General features: G+C 43.3%; 1 protein-coding gene across 1 annotated transcript in view; it reads left to right on the plus strand.

Moving 5' to 3' along the window:
- The window catches only part of XDH (xanthine dehydrogenase), a 52,743-nt gene that overhangs the window by 21,024 nt on the left and 13,360 nt on the right, over positions 1–18,359 (plus strand). The window contains exons 14-25 of the mRNA XM_039886942.1: positions 1,094–1,278; positions 2,287–2,461; positions 3,872–3,955; positions 5,447–5,616; positions 7,698–7,821; positions 9,546–9,665; positions 10,351–10,447; positions 11,323–11,447; positions 12,202–12,335; positions 12,741–12,828; positions 14,044–14,130; positions 18,155–18,346. Of these exons, the coding sequence (XP_039742876.1) occupies positions 1,094–1,278; positions 2,287–2,461; positions 3,872–3,955; positions 5,447–5,616; positions 7,698–7,821; positions 9,546–9,665; positions 10,351–10,447; positions 11,323–11,447; positions 12,202–12,335; positions 12,741–12,828; positions 14,044–14,130; positions 18,155–18,346 (1,581 nt within the window). The remainder of the gene's footprint in view (positions 1–1,093; positions 1,279–2,286; positions 2,462–3,871; positions 3,956–5,446; positions 5,617–7,697; positions 7,822–9,545; positions 9,666–10,350; positions 10,448–11,322; positions 11,448–12,201; positions 12,336–12,740; positions 12,829–14,043; positions 14,131–18,154; positions 18,347–18,359) is intronic.

Here is an 18,359-nt window from a genome sequence, read left to right on the forward strand (position 1 = left end):
TGGAAAAGAAGGAAGAAATAGGCATAGTACTACCCAGTTTTTATTTTTCCAGGCAGGGCCATTTCGCAAAAAAATGTTTCATTAAAGAAGGGAAATTTCAATACCCAGAGTTAGGAAGCATTTTTCAAGAAGAGACGGTTGACGACCTGATGCTGACATTTCACGGAGCCCAGTGAAAATCTGGCTGTGGACTGGCACAGTCCTGGAAGGGAGCAGCTGACCCTCTGTTTCAGAACCAAGTTTAAACTCTGGGTTCATTGTTCCAGAGCCATGTCTGACACTCAGGAATCTGAACCAGCTTTCTCATGAGGAGGGGGTCTCTATGGCTTCTTCACACAAAAGCCTGTGGCTATTTTGGACCTCAACAGGGGGCCTTATTATGCTTTCTCCAATAAACCTTTCCTGAAACCCCCTTCCTTTGGTGTGAATCAGAATTTGTGGCACCAGGGTAAGTCCAAACCTCAAGCAGAAAGGGCTTAAAGTCACCTGGAAAACAACTCATGCTCTCCTTCTATCCCCAAATGTAGTCTGGGGCCGTATGGTCAAAGCACAAAGGCAGCTATTGTCTCACAGTGCCATTCTTTCTGTCAGGAAGCAGGATTTCTAACCACAGACAGCACCCTGGTCTGCCAGGCTGTGAGCTGAAGGTGTGTTTCGAGCACCCTTTGGCATCTCACTGAATCCACCTGAGAGGCAGCCAGGCCACAGCCTCTGAGAGGCGGGGTGGGCTCTGTTCCTGGGTACCAGGATGGGGAGGCGGGTGGGGCTGAGGGATTTCTGAGAAGACTTTGTGAAAGCACCCTTTCTCCTGCCAGCTGTTTGCTGGTTGAGAGCACCCCCATTCTCCTTTGCCCTGGACTTTCAGTTTTCCTGAGTAATAGAGAGAAATCCTGACCCTCCCAGCTTCTGGGAATGTTATCTAGAACTTCTCCTGCTATGTTATGCCTTGGTCTTTGATACCCACCACCAGCTCCTGGCTGATTTGTGATGGTGTGATGACCTCCCCTCCCCTCCTTTCCCTGTGATTCAGGCTAATCATCTGTAGTCCTTGCAAAACAAGGTGGGAAACAGGTCCCTTTCTGTTCTTTTTCAGGGTGAGTTTTTCTCAGCATTTAAGCAGGCCTCTCGGAGAGAAGATGACATAGCCAAGGTGACCAGTGGCATGAGAGTCCTCTTCCAGCCAGGAACCACACAAGTAAAGGAGCTGGCCCTTTGCTATGGCGGAATGGCCGACAGAACCATCTCAGCCATCAAGACCACTCGGAAGCAGCTGTCAAAGTAAGAGCTAACAGCAAAATAAAACTGCTTCTGCTGCTACAGCTACCATGTCACTGCTGCTGCTACTGCTACTATAACTACTGCTATCACCATGGCTACTGCTACTACTACTGCTGCTGCTGCTGCTACTAGTAGTATTATGACTCATAGTATGGCTGTGCTAGATCATTACCATTGCTACTATTGCTGCTACTATGACTACTGCTGTGACCACTATTATACAATTTCAACTATTATTACTATTGCTACTACTGCTGCTGCTTCTACTACTACAAGTATTACTGGCGCTTTTGCTATTATTATTACTACCACTGCTGCTGCTGCTGCTGCTGCTGCTACTACTACTACTACTTCTGTTCCTACTACTAGTAGTACTGCATCTGCCACTGTTAGTATTTCTACTACTAGTATTGTTGCTGCTGCTGCTATTACTGCCATTTCTACTAATATTAATAGTATAGTAATAATGCTATTAATAATACTAGTAATAATAGTATTACTATTATTACTGCTATACTATTACTATGGCTATTATATGGCAGCAATTGCACCCAGTGTTTCACTGGCACTATCCTATGTAACCCTTACAATAACTGTACAGGTAGATAAAGCTTAATTTTGGAGTTTGGCTTTTTGGTTCCAATTCCTGGCTCCAACACTTACCAGATGGGTAATATGAGTCAACCATGCCTCAGTTTCTCAGTGGTAAAATGAGTATAAAAATGTTTTCTACTATACTTTTTAAATTAAAAATGATGTTTCATATAAAGCACTTTGGTCATTGTAAGGACTCGATAGATTTAAGTATTATTTTTGTAGTCTTTCAAAATTGGATCTGTTTTTAAAGATGAGGAGACTGAGGCTTAAGGAGGTTTAGTAACTTGCCTAAAGTCACGTAACTATAAATATCTCAGCCAAATTCTGACCGGAGGCCCTGTGCATGACACTGTGCACAAATGATTCTGAGGTCTGGTTGGGAGTGTGCTCTTACAGCCTGCTCTCTGGCAGCTTCTGGAACGAGAAGTTGCTGCAGGACGTGTGCGCAGGCTTGGCAGAGGAGCTGCAACTGGCCCCCGACGCCCCCGGCGGCATGGTGGAATTCCGGCGCACACTCACCCTCAGCTTCTTCTTCAAGTTCTACCTGACGGTGCTTCAGAAGCTGGGCAAGGAGGGCTTGGAAGACGTGAGTGTGGGCCTGGGCAAGGCACAGACCCTCTGCGGCACTTTTGTTTGGGGATTTGGTCTGCGTGAGAGACTGCTGCGGACCAGGTGGTAAACTTGCTTCTCTCTTCTGGACATCAAAGGACCAGGGACACAGGGAGATGGGGTCAGCTGAGTGGCTGAGAGGTAGAGCAGTGGGCTCAGAGTCAGGGACGTGGATTCTTGTCCTGGCTGTGTCATTACCTCGCGTGAGAACTTGAATAAGTCATGACTCTCTCTAAGTCTCAGCTATAACATCTGTGAAAGGGGGCAGGTAGACGAGATGATCCTTCAGCAGTATAGCTGATACAACCATGGTTTTGTAGTTGGAATGGGGGTATAGAGTGTGATGAAAATGTAAGGTGGGGCCGCTACAGCCAGGGGGAAGTGGTCACTGCAAGGGTGTGCGTTCAGGAGAGGGTGCCGGCGAAGGGGGAGCCCAACTCCCAAGACCGGCTCACCACCAGGCATGTATTTTTACACCTTGTATACAGTAAGATTGCACTAGGCAATAGTGGGCAGCCTCGTGTGGAGAAACATGATCAGTTAGGGCCACTCTAGTGTGACAACTGCAAAGATGGCATGTGAGGGAGAGAAAGGAGAAAAGGCCTCATGGGTGTGGAGACGGCAGAGCAAAATCCTTCTTTCAAAAACTTTTACAATTCTTACTATTTTCTGAATATAAAAGTAAGAGGACTTAAAACTTAAAAATACAATATTGTGTAAGGAAAAGAAATAAAATTATTCTACTCTCAGATCCTAGAGAAAACCACTACTAGTATTTTTGCTTATTCCTCTGATCTTTTTCCTACATTTGTCTGTTCATCTGTCCGTCTCTCTCTCTCTCTCTCTCTCTCTCTCTCTCTTTCTCTCTCTCTCTCTTTCTATTTATCCTTCCTCCCACCCATTGACACATTTATCATCTTCCTAACTTTCGATCCGGATATATCATTTCCTAAGTCGATTTGCGGTCATACTGAATATAGAGTTGTATGCCCCTTTAATTCCACTGAGATTATACTGTGAACATTTCCTATGCTATTAAATATTTCCCACAGAATTGAAGAGGAGAAGGAAAACTTCCAGGAAGTCTATGGGGAGGAGAATATTCCTAACAGAGAGATCAGCATGCATGAGTGCAGGAAGGAGGGAAGCCGAGGAAGGATGAATGATTCGTTATGCAGGGCTGGGGCGGTGGGATTGAAGCCGAGGCTGTGATTAAACAATGAGCTCTCGGAGCCATGTTCAGATGTCGAGATAGATCTGGCCAGTGCTAGAAAGAGTATAAAATGAGGAGATGAGGGCAACAGTTGTTACTTTTACCAGTTGGGGACAACCAAAGACAGGAACAGTGACAGAAATAGTCGTGATCTCCTGTTATTTGCCTCCACAGAAGTGTGGTAAACTGGACCCCACCTTTGCCAGCGCCGCCTCACTCTTTCAGAAAGACCATCCAGCCAACGTCCAGCTTTACCAAGTGAGTATAGATGGTGCACGGCTAATATCAGAGGCCCTTGCAGGCTACACCAGATGATGCTGACCATTGGTGAATGATCTACTCACATTGTATGTCGGTTCTTAAAGCTCCTTACTGTTGTGTATAAGTATCCAGTGAAGAAAATGGGAATTTCACTAACGTCAGTTAAGCTATTTCCTCCACCCTTATTCACCTAAATTTCTCTCTTGGGATTTCTCTCGTCTTCACCTGTTCCTTAAAGAAAAAAATATCTTTTTTCCATTTTGTCTTTTCCCGCTCCTCTGTGTGACTAATGTGCAAAGTCAGGAGTTCTCTTGAGCATGTAGACAAAACAAAACAAAAAACAAAACATAACAAAACAAAACAGAAACAACTTTCTACCAATAGAAACTTTTTGAGAGGGACTAGGTAAAGGGTCAGCTTTTCCTATAAAGATTTTAGATTCTGTGGGCCATCTAGTCTCTTTTGCAATGACCCAACTCTGTCATTGTAGCACAAAAGAAGCCAGAGGCAATACATAAATGAATGTGTTGTCCGCCAATAAAACTTCATTGATAAAAACAGGCAGAGCATCACATTTGGCCCATGGGCTACAATTCGTTAAGCCCTGCATTAGAAAGTAGTGGTCCAATGCATAGACTCTGGCCCTGACTGCCAGACTTGAATCCAAACTCTGCGATTTCGTGACTGTGGAAGCTTGGACCTTCTCTGTGCCTCTTGGGCAAGTTAATTATTCCCACAGTGTGCATAGTGAGGGCACTGGTTTGAATAGGATGGTTCTGAGGATGAAATGTGTTAATAAAAGTAAATAGCTTAGATAGTTTCTGACATACAGTAAACATTCAATCAATATGGTCCATTATTATTATTACTTTGAAAAATACATAAAAAAGAATTTTATTATAAAATAAATACATGTTAGAACACTTTGAAAAATACAGAAAAGTATAAAGAAGAAAATAAAAATCACCCAAAATCTCACTTCCAAAAGAAAAATGATCATATTTTGTTTACTTTCTGTTTTCGTGCCTATATGGACATGTATATACTATATTTATAATGTATATTTTTATTCCTATTAAATTCAAATCATTTTATACACACGCAATGTTTAATATCCTGTTTTTACGCTTAATATAAGCTTCCTTCCTTCTAATTAAAATTCTTCAAAAGTACATGTTAACAGTTGCGTACTATTCATTTTAACATACGAGCATAGTGTAATTTATTCACCCAATCCCCAACGAATGGACATTTAGCTTCCTCTTTATTTATTTATTTTGTTCCTGTACATGGTGATACTGTGACGACCCTTCTCAATTACTTCTTGTGTGCTTTTCTGTTTCCTTGGGCCGTTTCCCTCCTGCCTTCTCTACCCTCACCCCTCAGGTTTGCTCTGCCCTCAGGCTTGAAACTCTCCATGGTTCCCCTGGGCCTTAGGAGAACAGTGTCCTCCATGGCTCAGCCTGACTGGTGACCATGTCGTTCCAGGAGGTGCCCAAGGGTCAGTCTGAGGAGGACGTGGTGGGCCGGCCCCTGCCTCACCTGGCTGCAGCCATGCAGGCCTCTGGGGAGGCAGTGTACTGTGACGACATCCCTCGTTATGAGAATGAACTGTCCCTCCGGCTGGTCACCAGCACCCGGGCCCACGCCAAGATCAAGTGAGTGTAGTAAATACACTAGGAGAGGAGGGTGCTGGGAGCATTCTGCCAGGCACTGGATATGCACCCACTCCTTGTCTGGGAGGAAAGACAGGGATCGTCTTAAAACCCACAGTCTGGAGAGGAGCAGGAGAAGTTAGGGCTCGGGGTGCCTGGCAGGGTGAGGGGGTGACTTGGAGAGGTAGGCAGGGGCCAGATCAGCAAAGCCTTGGAGTGCTGAACAGGGAGGTTACACTTGGCCCGAAAAGCAATGGGGAGCTGCCGAAAGACCTTTAACAAGACTAGGTTAGATCTGCACCGTGGATATTGGGCTAAACTTTAATGCAAAATTTCGGGAGAACGCGAGTCAGCCCTAAAGGGAAGAACATGGCCTTTGAGTCTGACAGACCTGAGATTGAATCCCTGCTCCAGGGCTTGGCAACTGTGACTTTGGCCTCATGCTTAACCTCTCAGTTTCCCCATATGTAATAGGATGTTTCTGTGAGGGTGAGCTGAGAGTGTCCGCAAAGGACCTAGCAGAGAATAATCACTCATACATGCTTATTGAATTTTGACAGCCTGAACAGCAAAAATGTCACCACGGTAATAATTACGACAATGATGATGATGATGACAATAATAATAATAATACCTAATGTTCATATGGCACTTAATACTTGCCACAGTCTGGTTTAAAGCATTTTAAATATATTGGCTCATTTATTCCTCACAACAGTCCTATAGGCAGGTCTTATTGTTATCCTCACGTTGCAGATGAGGAAACTGAGGCACAAACAGGGTAAATTACTTGCCTTATGTTGTATAGTTGGTAAGTGGCGGATCTGTAGTTTGAAGCCAGGCAGCACTAGTAGTTGGGCTGTGCTGCCTCTGGGTGTTCAGGCCAGAGCCTGTGGCCTTCAAATCCTGGTGGGCCTCAGACACATTCCCTGCTGAGTAGAACCGTTAAGAGAAACCCTCCCCTAGGCCGTGCCACTGCGTGGATTAAGGATTGGGTTTCCTTGCCATTGGTCTTTCTTTGTGGCTGCTCCTAGCCTGGAGAAAGGCGGCAGGAATGGTGAAACTCTTCCAGTTCCCTGAAAAAAAAAAAAAGTTTAAGATGACGGGGTTGCCAGCTGTAGGGTATATTCATTTGCCTCTGTCCTTGTCTTGAGCCCATGTCGACAGCACCATGACCCACAATGTGTACACCTGAACAAGTTTGCTCCATCTGAGCAGTGTCTGAATGGGTGTGGGAGGGTGGGGTGCGTGGGGAGACTTTGTAGAAACTGTAACATTCAGGGCTTTCTCAGCTGCATGCACTTGGGAGGGAGGCTGGTAGAGAAGAAGCAGACCAGACTTTGGCATTCTCCTTAACTTAACCTCAGTCCGAATCTCAGCTGTGCTGCTCTCTGGCTGGGTGAATTTTTAGACACGATATTTAAATTCCCTGAGCTTGAGTTTCCCTGAATGTACAGTGAGGATAACGAATAACTTTCTGCGGCTCTGGTGAGGATTACCAATTTGGTGGTTTGTTGGTACCTCAGAGCACTTTCTATATCTTTCTCTGAGGTACTTCTGCTCAATTCTTCCATGGAGGCATGGGCTAGAGTGAGTGGTACGTGGTTCAGACTGTTATAGTGGTTCAGCCCTGCCATTCTGAGATAGCTCTGTGAATGTGCAGAGAAAAATTTGGCTGTGTAATGATGTTCAGGGTTATTGGATTGGCACTACTATGCTGATTCTGGATGGATATGAGCTGTGATGTGGGTTTTCGCCAGCGTTTCCTGTGATTTGGTTCCCTTGTACCTGGCCACCAGAACAGGGCATAGTATTAGGTCAACGAGGGCGGGTCTGTCTTATTCATCTTATATCCCCAGCAGGACTCAGCACAGTGACCTTCACATTGTAAGCATTTAACCAACATTTTAGAATAGAACAGAGTAGAATAGAAGAGAAGAGAAGAAAAGAATAGAAGGTAGAGAAAAAAGTGAGGAATCAAGGTGGGGGGAAAACCATCAAAACGAGGACAGGATCATCCAGCTGAGTGATGGATCTTCCACTTCAGTCTTCCTGCCTGGCCCCTCACACTGCTTATCTTTCAGGTCCATAGATATTTCGGAAGCTCAGAAGGTGCCAGGGTTTGTTTGCTTTGTCTCCGCTGACGATATTCCTGGGAGTAACCAAACTGGACTTTTTAATGATGAAACGATCTTTGCGAAGGATAAGGTATGTCCTGAACTTTTAAAAATATGGAGTTAGTGGAATGAGTATTTAAATTTTAATTTGTGCTCATTTCTCCCAATCCCTAATTCTGAGAAGACTGTACATTTGCACACATCGTGGCCTTCTTCCGGTTGGTCAGCATTCAGGACAATCAGAAAAGGGATACAATATGCCTGGTAGCACTTTTAATTTTAACCTAATGTTTACTTGTTTATTTAATTGATGGCTGCTGTTTGTATATAGTAAGATGACTTTATGCCAAAGTGGCATTGAAAATAGGCTGGTGATTGTATCTAAACTAACAATCGAGTTCTTAAGGGTACAGTATTCGGTTTCTTTGTTAAAAGAAAATGAAAATACATTAAACAAGCTAACCAGAATAGAAATCACAATACCACCACTACATGTATATTGATCAGTCACTTACATGCATGTTCCACTATCGATTTCAACTATATATGGAGTTCTTTCCCACTGCAAAAGAGACTTCCAAAGATTTAAGAGAGCTGCTACAAAAATCCGTATACTTCTAGGATAGTTCTCAGAAAGTCACTTTATACTTCCAGTGCGTATCAAATGTTGCAAGTTAGAAGTGGGTCGGTGTTGCTAGAGGGCAAATTTACCTTATTATTGATGTAAAGTGTGGGAGAGAATGAAAAAATACAGCAGGAGACACAATGACTCCATAGGAAAGCATCTGATAGACAAACAAATTGCTTTACACACTGCAAGAGCCCCTGGGAGCTTTGCTAGCGTTATGGTTGGTGAGACTCACCCAGGTTCAACAACCACTGCACTAACCAATTAAGTCAATAACTTAATTGGATTCTCAAGAAATAATGATCAGAGACAGGCATGCTAAGTATTGGTTTCTATCGTCAGAAGCCTCATATTCCAAAATGATAAGTTGACCTAATTTTTTTTTTTTTTGCTTTTTATTGTGGGGAAGGGGGGAATGTTGGAAGAAAATGATCACCAAAGGAGATCCATTAAGCTTTTATAAGAACCGAATTATTAAATGAAAATAATAATCATTATTCTATAAATCTAACAGAAAATAGTATATAGATCATCGAGTCTAAGAATCAGCATTTGGAAACTATTGCTTCTGTGCATCGAGATGAGTATAAGAACAGACAGACTGCTGTCTCTGAGAAGTGTTTGGTATACATCTGCGAAACAAGATGAAAGAGAGTGGAGTGGGGGAAAGAAAATGAAACTGGGTGTCAGGGCCCAAGGTTTAATCTTGGTCTAGTAATAAGCCAAATGTGATCTTGCCATCTGGGTCTCCATCTCTTCCCATGAAGGACAAGAGTGTTGGAGGAGATCCAAGTTGACAGATACGCTTCATGCTGCCACATGTTCCATTTGGCTGCTCGTGGCAGACATCATTAATCAATCACTACATTCTTTCCTCGGCAGCTTCTCAACTAGCTGCCAGTACTAAATGATCAGAATTGGCCCTTGCAATGAAGCAAGTTTGACATCCTGATACTAGTCCTCTACTAGTCCCATTCCGGTTCTACTGATTCTAAACACTTATGAAGAAGCACCTAGCCCCATGTAGGAGGTTAAGGAAATGAAAAGGCCTCAGAGAATTCCTAAAATGTGTCTTAACAGGAAATTGTGGGGGCCGGGACTTCCTTTGTCTTTTTTTTAACCATCCAAAATGATTGGCTTCATGAGGAGCTTCGTGATGTTCTTCAACAGTCTGGCTCTGCTTCTAGGTGACTTGTGTTGGGCAAATCATTGGTGCCGTGGTCACTGACACCCCGGAACATGCACAGAGAGCTGCTCAGGGGGTGAAAATCACCTATGAAGAACTTCCAGCCATTATCACCATTGAGGTAATTGAGAATGGGCTGCCTGTGGAGAGAGGTGAACTCCCTATCTCTGGAGGCACTTTGATGAGAATCCTCTAAAGCAGGATACTGGTCCGTGTCCTGTTAGGAACAAGGCCACACAGCAGGAGGTGAGCAGTGGATGGGTGAGCGAGGGAAGCTTCATCTGTATTTGCAGCCACTCCCCAGCACTAGCATCATTGCCTCAGGTCCATCTCAGATCATCAGGCATTAGATGCTCGTAGGAGCACCAGTCCCTGGTGCCAAAAAGGTTGGGGACCACTGCTCTAGAGGAGATTTGAGCAGCAGGTGGGATTTGACTAGATAGATTTTAAAATACCTTCCAACCCTGGGATCGTGTGGTCCGATGAAACCTTTCTCAACGTGATCCTAGACTCAGTGCACTAATGGCCATACTGAGTCGCTCCTTCCCAATTTCAGCTCCAGTTGCGTTTTTGAGGGATTCTTTGCTTTTCCTCAAGAGCCAAGGTTGTCCACCCCAGTCTGAGGAAATGCAGGAATATGACTTTCTGGGCTACACGTGAGCTTACTTTAAGTCTATGTAACAAGTTTGTAGAGACGCTTATGTGAGAAGAGAGGCAACAGTTCATGGAGCTTCTCTTCCCCCAAGTCAGAAGCCACCTTCCTCCCTCTGAAAGTGAAGTCACTGAAGCTTCTTTTTGATCCCCAGGATGCTATAAAAAACAGCTCCTTTCATGGACCTGAGCTGAAGATCGAGAAAGGAAACCTCCAGAAGGGGTTTTCAGAGGCAGATAATGTTGTTTCAGGTACAGCTGCACCATGCAGCAGTGGGGGTGGGCCCGCCCTGGTTTATGAATAAAATTCAAGAGCTGCACCTTGAGGCCTGGGGCAGAGAAGTGATTTCCTATTATTTCCTTAACAGAAAAGTTCCTCTGATGTTTGTAATAAGATGAAGATGACAAAACCTCAGTCATCTTCATCTCCACTCCCCTGACTCTAGGCTGGATATACCTAGATGGTTTCAGACAGGTTATAGTGCGTCAGATTTGGAAGGTTGTCTAGGGAAGATAAACGGCCACCAGTGGAAGGTGGCAGCCTTGGCTCTGGCCTCTAACCACACAGACTCCTGGCCCTCTCCCTTCTTCAGCTAGTGCTCCCCACTCCCCACCCCTTCTCCCTCACCCTCTGCATTGTGAAATCAGGTCCATAGCCCTTGTCCCAGGCGGAGGCTGCTGATCAGACTTCTGATCACTGGAATTGTTTTCTACACTGTCTGTTGTATATCACTAAGCCCTTAGTAAGCTCACTCACCAGCAGGCTTGATAGCTTCAGTTCTGGGAGGTATTTTTAGCTTTCGATCACATCTGTTAATTCTTTCTTTACCTTTTCCAAAAATTCATAGTAATCGTTTGAAAATCTTTGATTTCCACTGGCTACGGTGTGAAGAGAGCTTCGTGCCTGATACATTTCAGTGTTGTTCTGGTCTCTTTGTTGAGGTGGGAGGTTCATATCCCAGATGGCTAAGACTTTGATACCCTTTTCCACCCCGGTTAGAGACCCTAGAGGTTACCTGTGAGAAGCTGGTTCCTGTCCAGGGCACTCAGTGGGTACACGCTCTCCTTAAGCAATCTCACCCACTGCAGCAGCAGGCTCACTGTGGGAAGTCTTGTTGCTTCCCCAGGTGAGTTGTACATTGGTGGCCAAGAGCACTTCTACCTAGAGACTCACTGCACCATTGCTGTCCCGAAAGGCGAGGCAGGTGAGATGGAGCTCATTGTGTCCACACAGAACACGATGAAGACGCAGGTAGGTGTCCTGTGAGTCAGTTCAGGGGTCTGGGGAGGTCACCAGGAAGCTCCTGGCACACTGGGAGTGGTAGAATGGAAAATGGGAAGGGGAGACCTAGGCTGGTCCAGAAAGAGATTTTGAGGGTAGTGATTTTTGAGCCAGACTCTGTCACCAACAAGCTGGTGTCAATAAGCTTGTTATGTAATTTTTCTCTTCTATAAAAAAAGGCCCGGTAGGGTTGTCGTAATGATTAGATGAGTTTTAATACTTGGATAGAGCCTAGTAAGATGATGATTCTAGTGCTATGTAGCCTTGATCAAAGCATATCAGTCTCCTCATCCATAGAATGAAGGCATTGAGTGATAGCCATGGCAACCACTAAATTATCTACAGCCGCTCCTATATTCCCCCTTTCTCTACTGCCTATAAGATGACAGTGGCTGCCATCATTTTTTATTTCTGGTCCTATCCTCATGACTCACCAGTTCTGGACCAAATGGGATGAGTTTTGGCTCTGAAAGTATGCTGTGACCAGCTGCTCGCCCCACTGGTTAAAAACAAGTGTCTGAATTCAGTCTGTGGTGACTGATGAATGCTGGACCCCAGCACCACTACCCGAGGGCTGCACTGGGAGGAGAGAGGGGTTCCCGAAGGTAGGAATATCAGAATTCAGAACAGTAATCAGGCCCGTGCAATCAGGTAGGCTCTGGGTCAGACCTGAAGTAAGTCCAAATGGTGCATTCAGAAGGAGTATTTTTTCCTTTGTTCACAGAGCTTCATTGCAAGCATGTTGGGCGTCCCAGAAAATCGGATTGTGGTCCGAGTCAAAAGAACAGGAGGAGGTTTCGGAGGGAAGGAGACCCGGTCCACCGTGGTGTCCACGGCGGTGGCCATGGCTGCATACAAGTGAGTCCTGCTAGCGGGCTCTCGGAAGGAGAATAAGGCTGCCTCTGCCAGAAAGCCTTTCTGGATTTCCCTCTTTGGGAGGTCGATTCCCCTTGCTTTTCATTTTTACAGCCTTCAGTTTTTAGAACTCTTGGGCATAGGGGCGAGGGTAATGTTACTTAGTTTTTCTGTTCTAATGCGTGTGTCTATATCTTATCTCTACTACCTAACTGTGAGAGCCCTGAGGGCGAGGCCACACCTCACATCCTATAGTCCCACCTTGTCCAGCCCAGTGCCTAGACAGCAAAGTAGCCCAGCACAGGTGTGCTCAGTGTGCCAGGTGGGGAAAAAAAAGTTTCCCGGCCGTTTTCACCCATGGGACTCATGGGGCTGGACAAGTTTCTCACCGTCTGATACCTCCCTCAGGACCGGCCGCCCTGTACGCTGCATGCTGGATCGTGATGAGGACATGCTGATAACTGGTGGCAGACATCCCTTCTTGGCCAGATACAAGGTTCCATATGTTGGGGGCTGTGCCAGGGTGGGCGTACCATCTCATTAGGAGATCCTGGGATGTGCCTGACTTTTTTTCATGACTGTAGAAGTTCAAAGAAGAAATATCAATGAGAGAAATTCAAATCGGCCAACAGCAACCTAGAGGGGTGATGCTGGGGGAGGATGGCAGGCCACCTACCTCCCAAGTAATGTCACAGGATGATGTTCATGACTTCTTTGAATTTGCTGTGTTCTAAATCTGGTCTTTGTCCACACAGGCTCAGAAGCATAATTTATCAGCAGACTTGAGATAAAGCCATTCTGTAGGTTGGCCTAATGTTAACATGTTCACAGCCTGATGTACAAGTCAGAATGGCTGCTTAGTAGTTCATGATGAGAAATAAAACTTCCAAGGGCCTGGATAGGCACATGTTGTTAAAGCAAGCATCTGCTCTGCCAGACCATGCAGCTGGGTATTGCTCAATTTCCCTGTAAGACAGGACCCTTTCCTGAGCTCCTGTGGATGACCAGTTCCTGTTCTGACCATGCCTTCTGTTTTCCTACACACCAGTAGAAATTGACAGGTCTCAGTCTATTTCTGTAAACCTCAGAGCCTTGTCTCTCCATGAGCTGGCTTTAAACATCTCCTGTTTGACTTCTCCTGACTTTGTGATTAAACTTCCAGAAAAGTGATTGTATTTCTCTTATTTCCAAATTCGTATAGGCTCAAAGAAAGTAACATGGTCTTTTGGGGTCCCGGTTTCCTCCCATAATGAAATAGCCTATAATGGTTTTTTTGATGATTACGTAAGGTCAGGGATGTGAAGGTCCATTCAAGCTCATGCAAAGTGTAACATTTATTGTTTGCTGGCCAAAAGCTGCGAGGGGAGTCGCTAATCTCTTTCTTGGTTCCTCTTCTCAGCCCTCCCTCTTGGCCCTATCATAACCAACTTCCTCACTTCCTCTGCTAGAACCAGAAGCCCAAAGTAGGTAGAAAGGAGGAGGAGTGTTGGGAGAAGATATGCCCAGGGTCGGTAAGCCAAGGGTACGTCACTGGGGAGATGTTAGTTCCACTCTTCTTCACCCATTTAGTTCTGGTGATCTCTTAAATTCATCTTTTATTTCATGGTGATGTCTTGCTCTTTCTGTTTCTTCCAGGTAGTGTAAGTGCGAGGGAGAGTTAGAGACAGACGGAGGAAGGGGACTGTTGAAAACTCACTGTCTTTCTCATCAGGTTGGCTTCATGAAGACAGGGAAGATTGTGGCTCTGGAGGTGGATTACTACAGCAATGCGGGGAACACATTGGATCTCTCTCGGAGTGTAAGTAGGACTCACTCCCTGCATGCTGGTGTGACTGAGAGGTTCCCACGGGCAGGTACAAGCCTCCACTCTTACTCGTTATTGTGATAGTTCCCTAATTGGTCCCTGCCTTGGTTAATCTCTAAAGCATGGAGATGATCATACTACTTATCTGATTAGAAACTCATCCATCTTATGCAAGATATTTTCACAAGCAAGCAAAGTTAGTTACAAAAGTTTATATATAGTATGGTGACATTGTGGATCTATGCAATATTAATTTGCATGTGTGTGTATAATGAAATGCATTGAAAAAGTCTGAAAGAATGTACACCAAACAGGGATTGATGGGTTGGGGGTGGCACACACTGTCATTTTCCACATGACACATTTCCGTGATGTTTGAATTTTAAATGAGTTGAGTTACTTTTTTAAAAAAAAACAATTTTATTAAAGTAGTTTATATACGATAAAGTTCACCCATTTGAATTATATAATTTAATGACTTTTAGTAAATTTAAAGTCACGGAACCATTATCACAATCCAGTTTTTGAACATTCCCAGCACCTTCGAATGATCTCTTATGCCCTTAGGCAGTCACCCTTGTTCTCATTCCCCAGGCCCAGACAACCACTAAACTCCTTTCAGTCTTTGTAGATTTTCCTTTTCATATAACTAGAATCATATATACTGTGTAGCCTTTTGCGTCTGGCTTTTTATCTCAGAATAATGTTTTTGAGGTTCGTTCATGTTATTGCATGCATCATTCCTTAATTCCTTTTACTGACGAATAATATTTCACAGTATAGATAGACCATATTTTCTTTCCTTTTCACCACTTAATAGACATTTTGGTTGTTTCCAGTTTTCACCTTTTATAGATAATACTGCTTTGAACATTCTCTTATGAGTCTTGTATAAACATATATTTTCGCCGATTTTGAACATTAATAAAGTTACCTGGATGGTACTACTTTGAAAGTTTTTTAAATCTTAATTTTATAACTGTACTAGTTACACAGGCATAGTTTCTTTTTGTAAAAAAAAAAAAAGCCGAACATATCAGGAAAAGCAAAAGTTCCCCACTGCTAAGGGTTCTCTAATTGGCTCAATTAGGAAAGTTCACACTTCAGATCTCGTGTAAAGACTGTTCAAAAAAGAAAACATTTTTAGTGTTCTCACCATTTATCACACTTGCTTCTTGGTGCTGTAGGGAGAATCAGGTTGACAAAGATATAGTACTTGTCCCCAAAGATCTTAAAAGCTTTTAAATTCAATCCAGGAAAAATTTATTGAGTGCCTAGGGTGGCAGCATAAAGAAGAATATGACATTGTTTCTGCCCTCGAGAAATTCACAGTACAGCACAGGAGACAAATAATAAAAGACCAAAGGAAATAGAAGTACAAGTTGACAGAGTGCTAAGGGAAAGCAAAAAGGGAATTAACTGAGACTTCCAAAAATCGTCTAGGGTGACTAAGACTGAAATAATCAAAGACACGATAAACCTGGGGGAAAGAGAAACTATACATGCAGAAGTAAGCTAAAACCAAGATGAAGCAAATAAAAACTACCATTTGTCACATCAGAGAGATGAGTCATTACACCTTAAAGAAAGAACTACCGGTATGCTATAAAAATGGAACAGTCGGAGAATAAAAATGAGCTAAAATGAATTAAAATTGTGAAAGCAGGTTTGAAAGAGACTTGAGGAGCTCTCTCAAAAAAGAGTAAACAATATGGAAAAATAGGAGAGAAAATACAGAAGAAATTGAGGACCAATCTAAAAGATCCATAGGATAGAAGTTTCAGAAAGAAAGTGGAGAAAAGAGAGAGGAAAGAAACTATCAACAAGTAATTTTAAAAAATCTTCAAAGAAGAAATACAGATGGCTAATAGACATATGAAAGGTTGCTCAAGGTTGCTAACCATCAGGGAAATGCAGATTAAACCACAATGAGATATCACCTCACACCTGTCAGAATGGCTATCATCAATAAATCAAAACAAATAACAAGCATTGGTGAGGATGTGGAGAAAAGGGAACCTTCATACATTGTTGGTGGGATTGCACATTGGTATAGCCTCTATGGAAAACAGTATGGAGGTTTCTCAAAAAATTAAAAATGGATATATCTTTTGACCCAGCAATTGCACTTTTGGGTATTTATCCAAAGAAAACCAAAACAATAATTCGTAAAGATCTATACACTCCAATATTCATGGCAGCACGATTTACAATAGGCAAGATATGGAAGCAACCTAAGTGCCCATCAACAGACAACTGGATAAAGATATTACGGTTCATATATACAAAAGTATTACTCAGCCATTTAAAAAAAATGAAATCCTACCATTTGCAATGACATGAATGGACCTAGAGGTTATTATACTGAGTGAAATAAGTCAGACAGAGAAAGATGAATACCATATGATTTCACTTATATGCAGAATCTAAGGAACAAAAAGAACAAACTAATCAAAAACAGACTCATAAATATAGTGGACAATTTGGTGACAGACAGAGGGGAGGGGCATTGGGGGACTGGGAGAATGGGGTGAAGGTTTAAATAAGTACAAATTAGTAGTTGCTGGTTGGCCATGGGGATGGGGAGCATGGCAGAGGGAATGCAGTTAGCATTAATATGATGGCTAGGTGGTGGGCCAGGGGAGGGAGGGAGGGAACAACTGGGGGGACCATTTTATGAACTATATAGATGTCTAACCAGCGTACTGTATACTTGAAACTAATTTAAATAAATAAATTTAAAAAAATAAACAAACACACAAAAAATTTGTCCCCAAACTAATGGGCATACATTTTTAAGTTGACTTAGTAATGAGTGCATAGAAAACTAAACAAATAAAAAAAAATAAAGACAATTTTAACTCCAGGGGAAAATGTTATCAAGCAGGAGAGAAATAATGATAGTATAAATATATGGTTCAGCTGTGGGTGATATTTATAGAATAACAAATAACAAACTGACAATTGACCAAATCAAATTATAACCACATGGGAAGGATGAGAGATAGGAAGCTGGCGTATAGTCAGGGAAAGGGGGTTAAGCAGGAACTAAATCCTAAATGTCTAAAAACTGAAAAAGTCAGGAGGTGGCAATATCAGCACATTATTTGGAGACGCGGAAGTTAGTGTAAGTAGCTGACAAAGAATAAGCTATGAGGATCGTAAGCGCTTGTCTCTGGAGAGTGGAAGAAAAGTGAGGGGCGACTGCTTTGCATAGTATGACTCACGGAAGAATTTGACTCCTTAAACTATTTGCAGTACAACTTTCATGAGAAGAAAAAGTACTCGAAATTAATGAAGTGTTTTTTTTTAGAGAGGTGAACGATCAATTCCAGCTAGAGGGTCTGGGGAGGGCTTCTCCACAGAGGGACTGGAGGAGGATTTTAGCAGGCGGATAAAGTGAGGAGAGGCATGACAGGTGAGAAGAGCATGTCGTCAGCAAAGAGGATAAAAAATCCATTAGGGAAAGGTCATAAAATATCTTGAATTCTATGCGGAAAGATATACAGACTTTACTCTGGAGATAATAAGTGCCAGTTTTAAGCAAGTGCTTGACCTGATGCAACCTAATAGTTTAGTGTGAGGCATAAATCAGAGGGAGGAGACACAGAAGGCCAGGAGGGCAGTAAGAAGGCTGTTGCAACGTCTCAGGGAAGAAATCATTTGGACCTAAAGAAGAGCAGTTGACAGTGGGGCTGGGAAAGGCAGGGATGCGTACAGTCCTTGAAATTCCTCCCCTCCCCATCTTCATCGAAGTATAATAGACAATTAGTTGCTCATATTTACATTGTACAATTCAATAAGGTTTTTTTTTCCAATTATAGTTGGCATACAATAATATATTTCAGTTGTACAGCATAGTGATTAGAGATCTATATAACTCATGAAGTGGTCACCCCACAAAATCAGGTACCCTTCTTCTCCCTTACAAATTTATTACAACATTTGAAATCTCTTTTTTGAGGAGCCAATAAAACCAACATCCTGTTCTCTCCCATTTCGGTTTCCTCTGTTTCAGGTAATGGAGCGTGCTCTATTACACATGGACAACTGCTATAAAATCCCCAACATCCGGGGCACTGGATGGCTGTGCAAGACCAACCTGGCCTCCAACACGGCTTTCCGGGGCTTTGGTGGGCCCCAGGCGATGCTCGTTGCTGAAAACTGGATGGATGAAGTCGCAGTGACCTGTGGGCTGCCTGCAGAAGAAGTAAGCTGGTTAT

Source organism: Pteropus medius, unplaced genomic scaffold (genome assembly GCF_902729225.1).
Source record: "Pteropus medius unplaced genomic scaffold, Ma_sr-lr_union100, whole genome shotgun sequence".
NCBI classification, from domain to species: Eukaryota; Metazoa; Chordata; class Mammalia; order Chiroptera; family Pteropodidae; genus Pteropus; species Pteropus medius.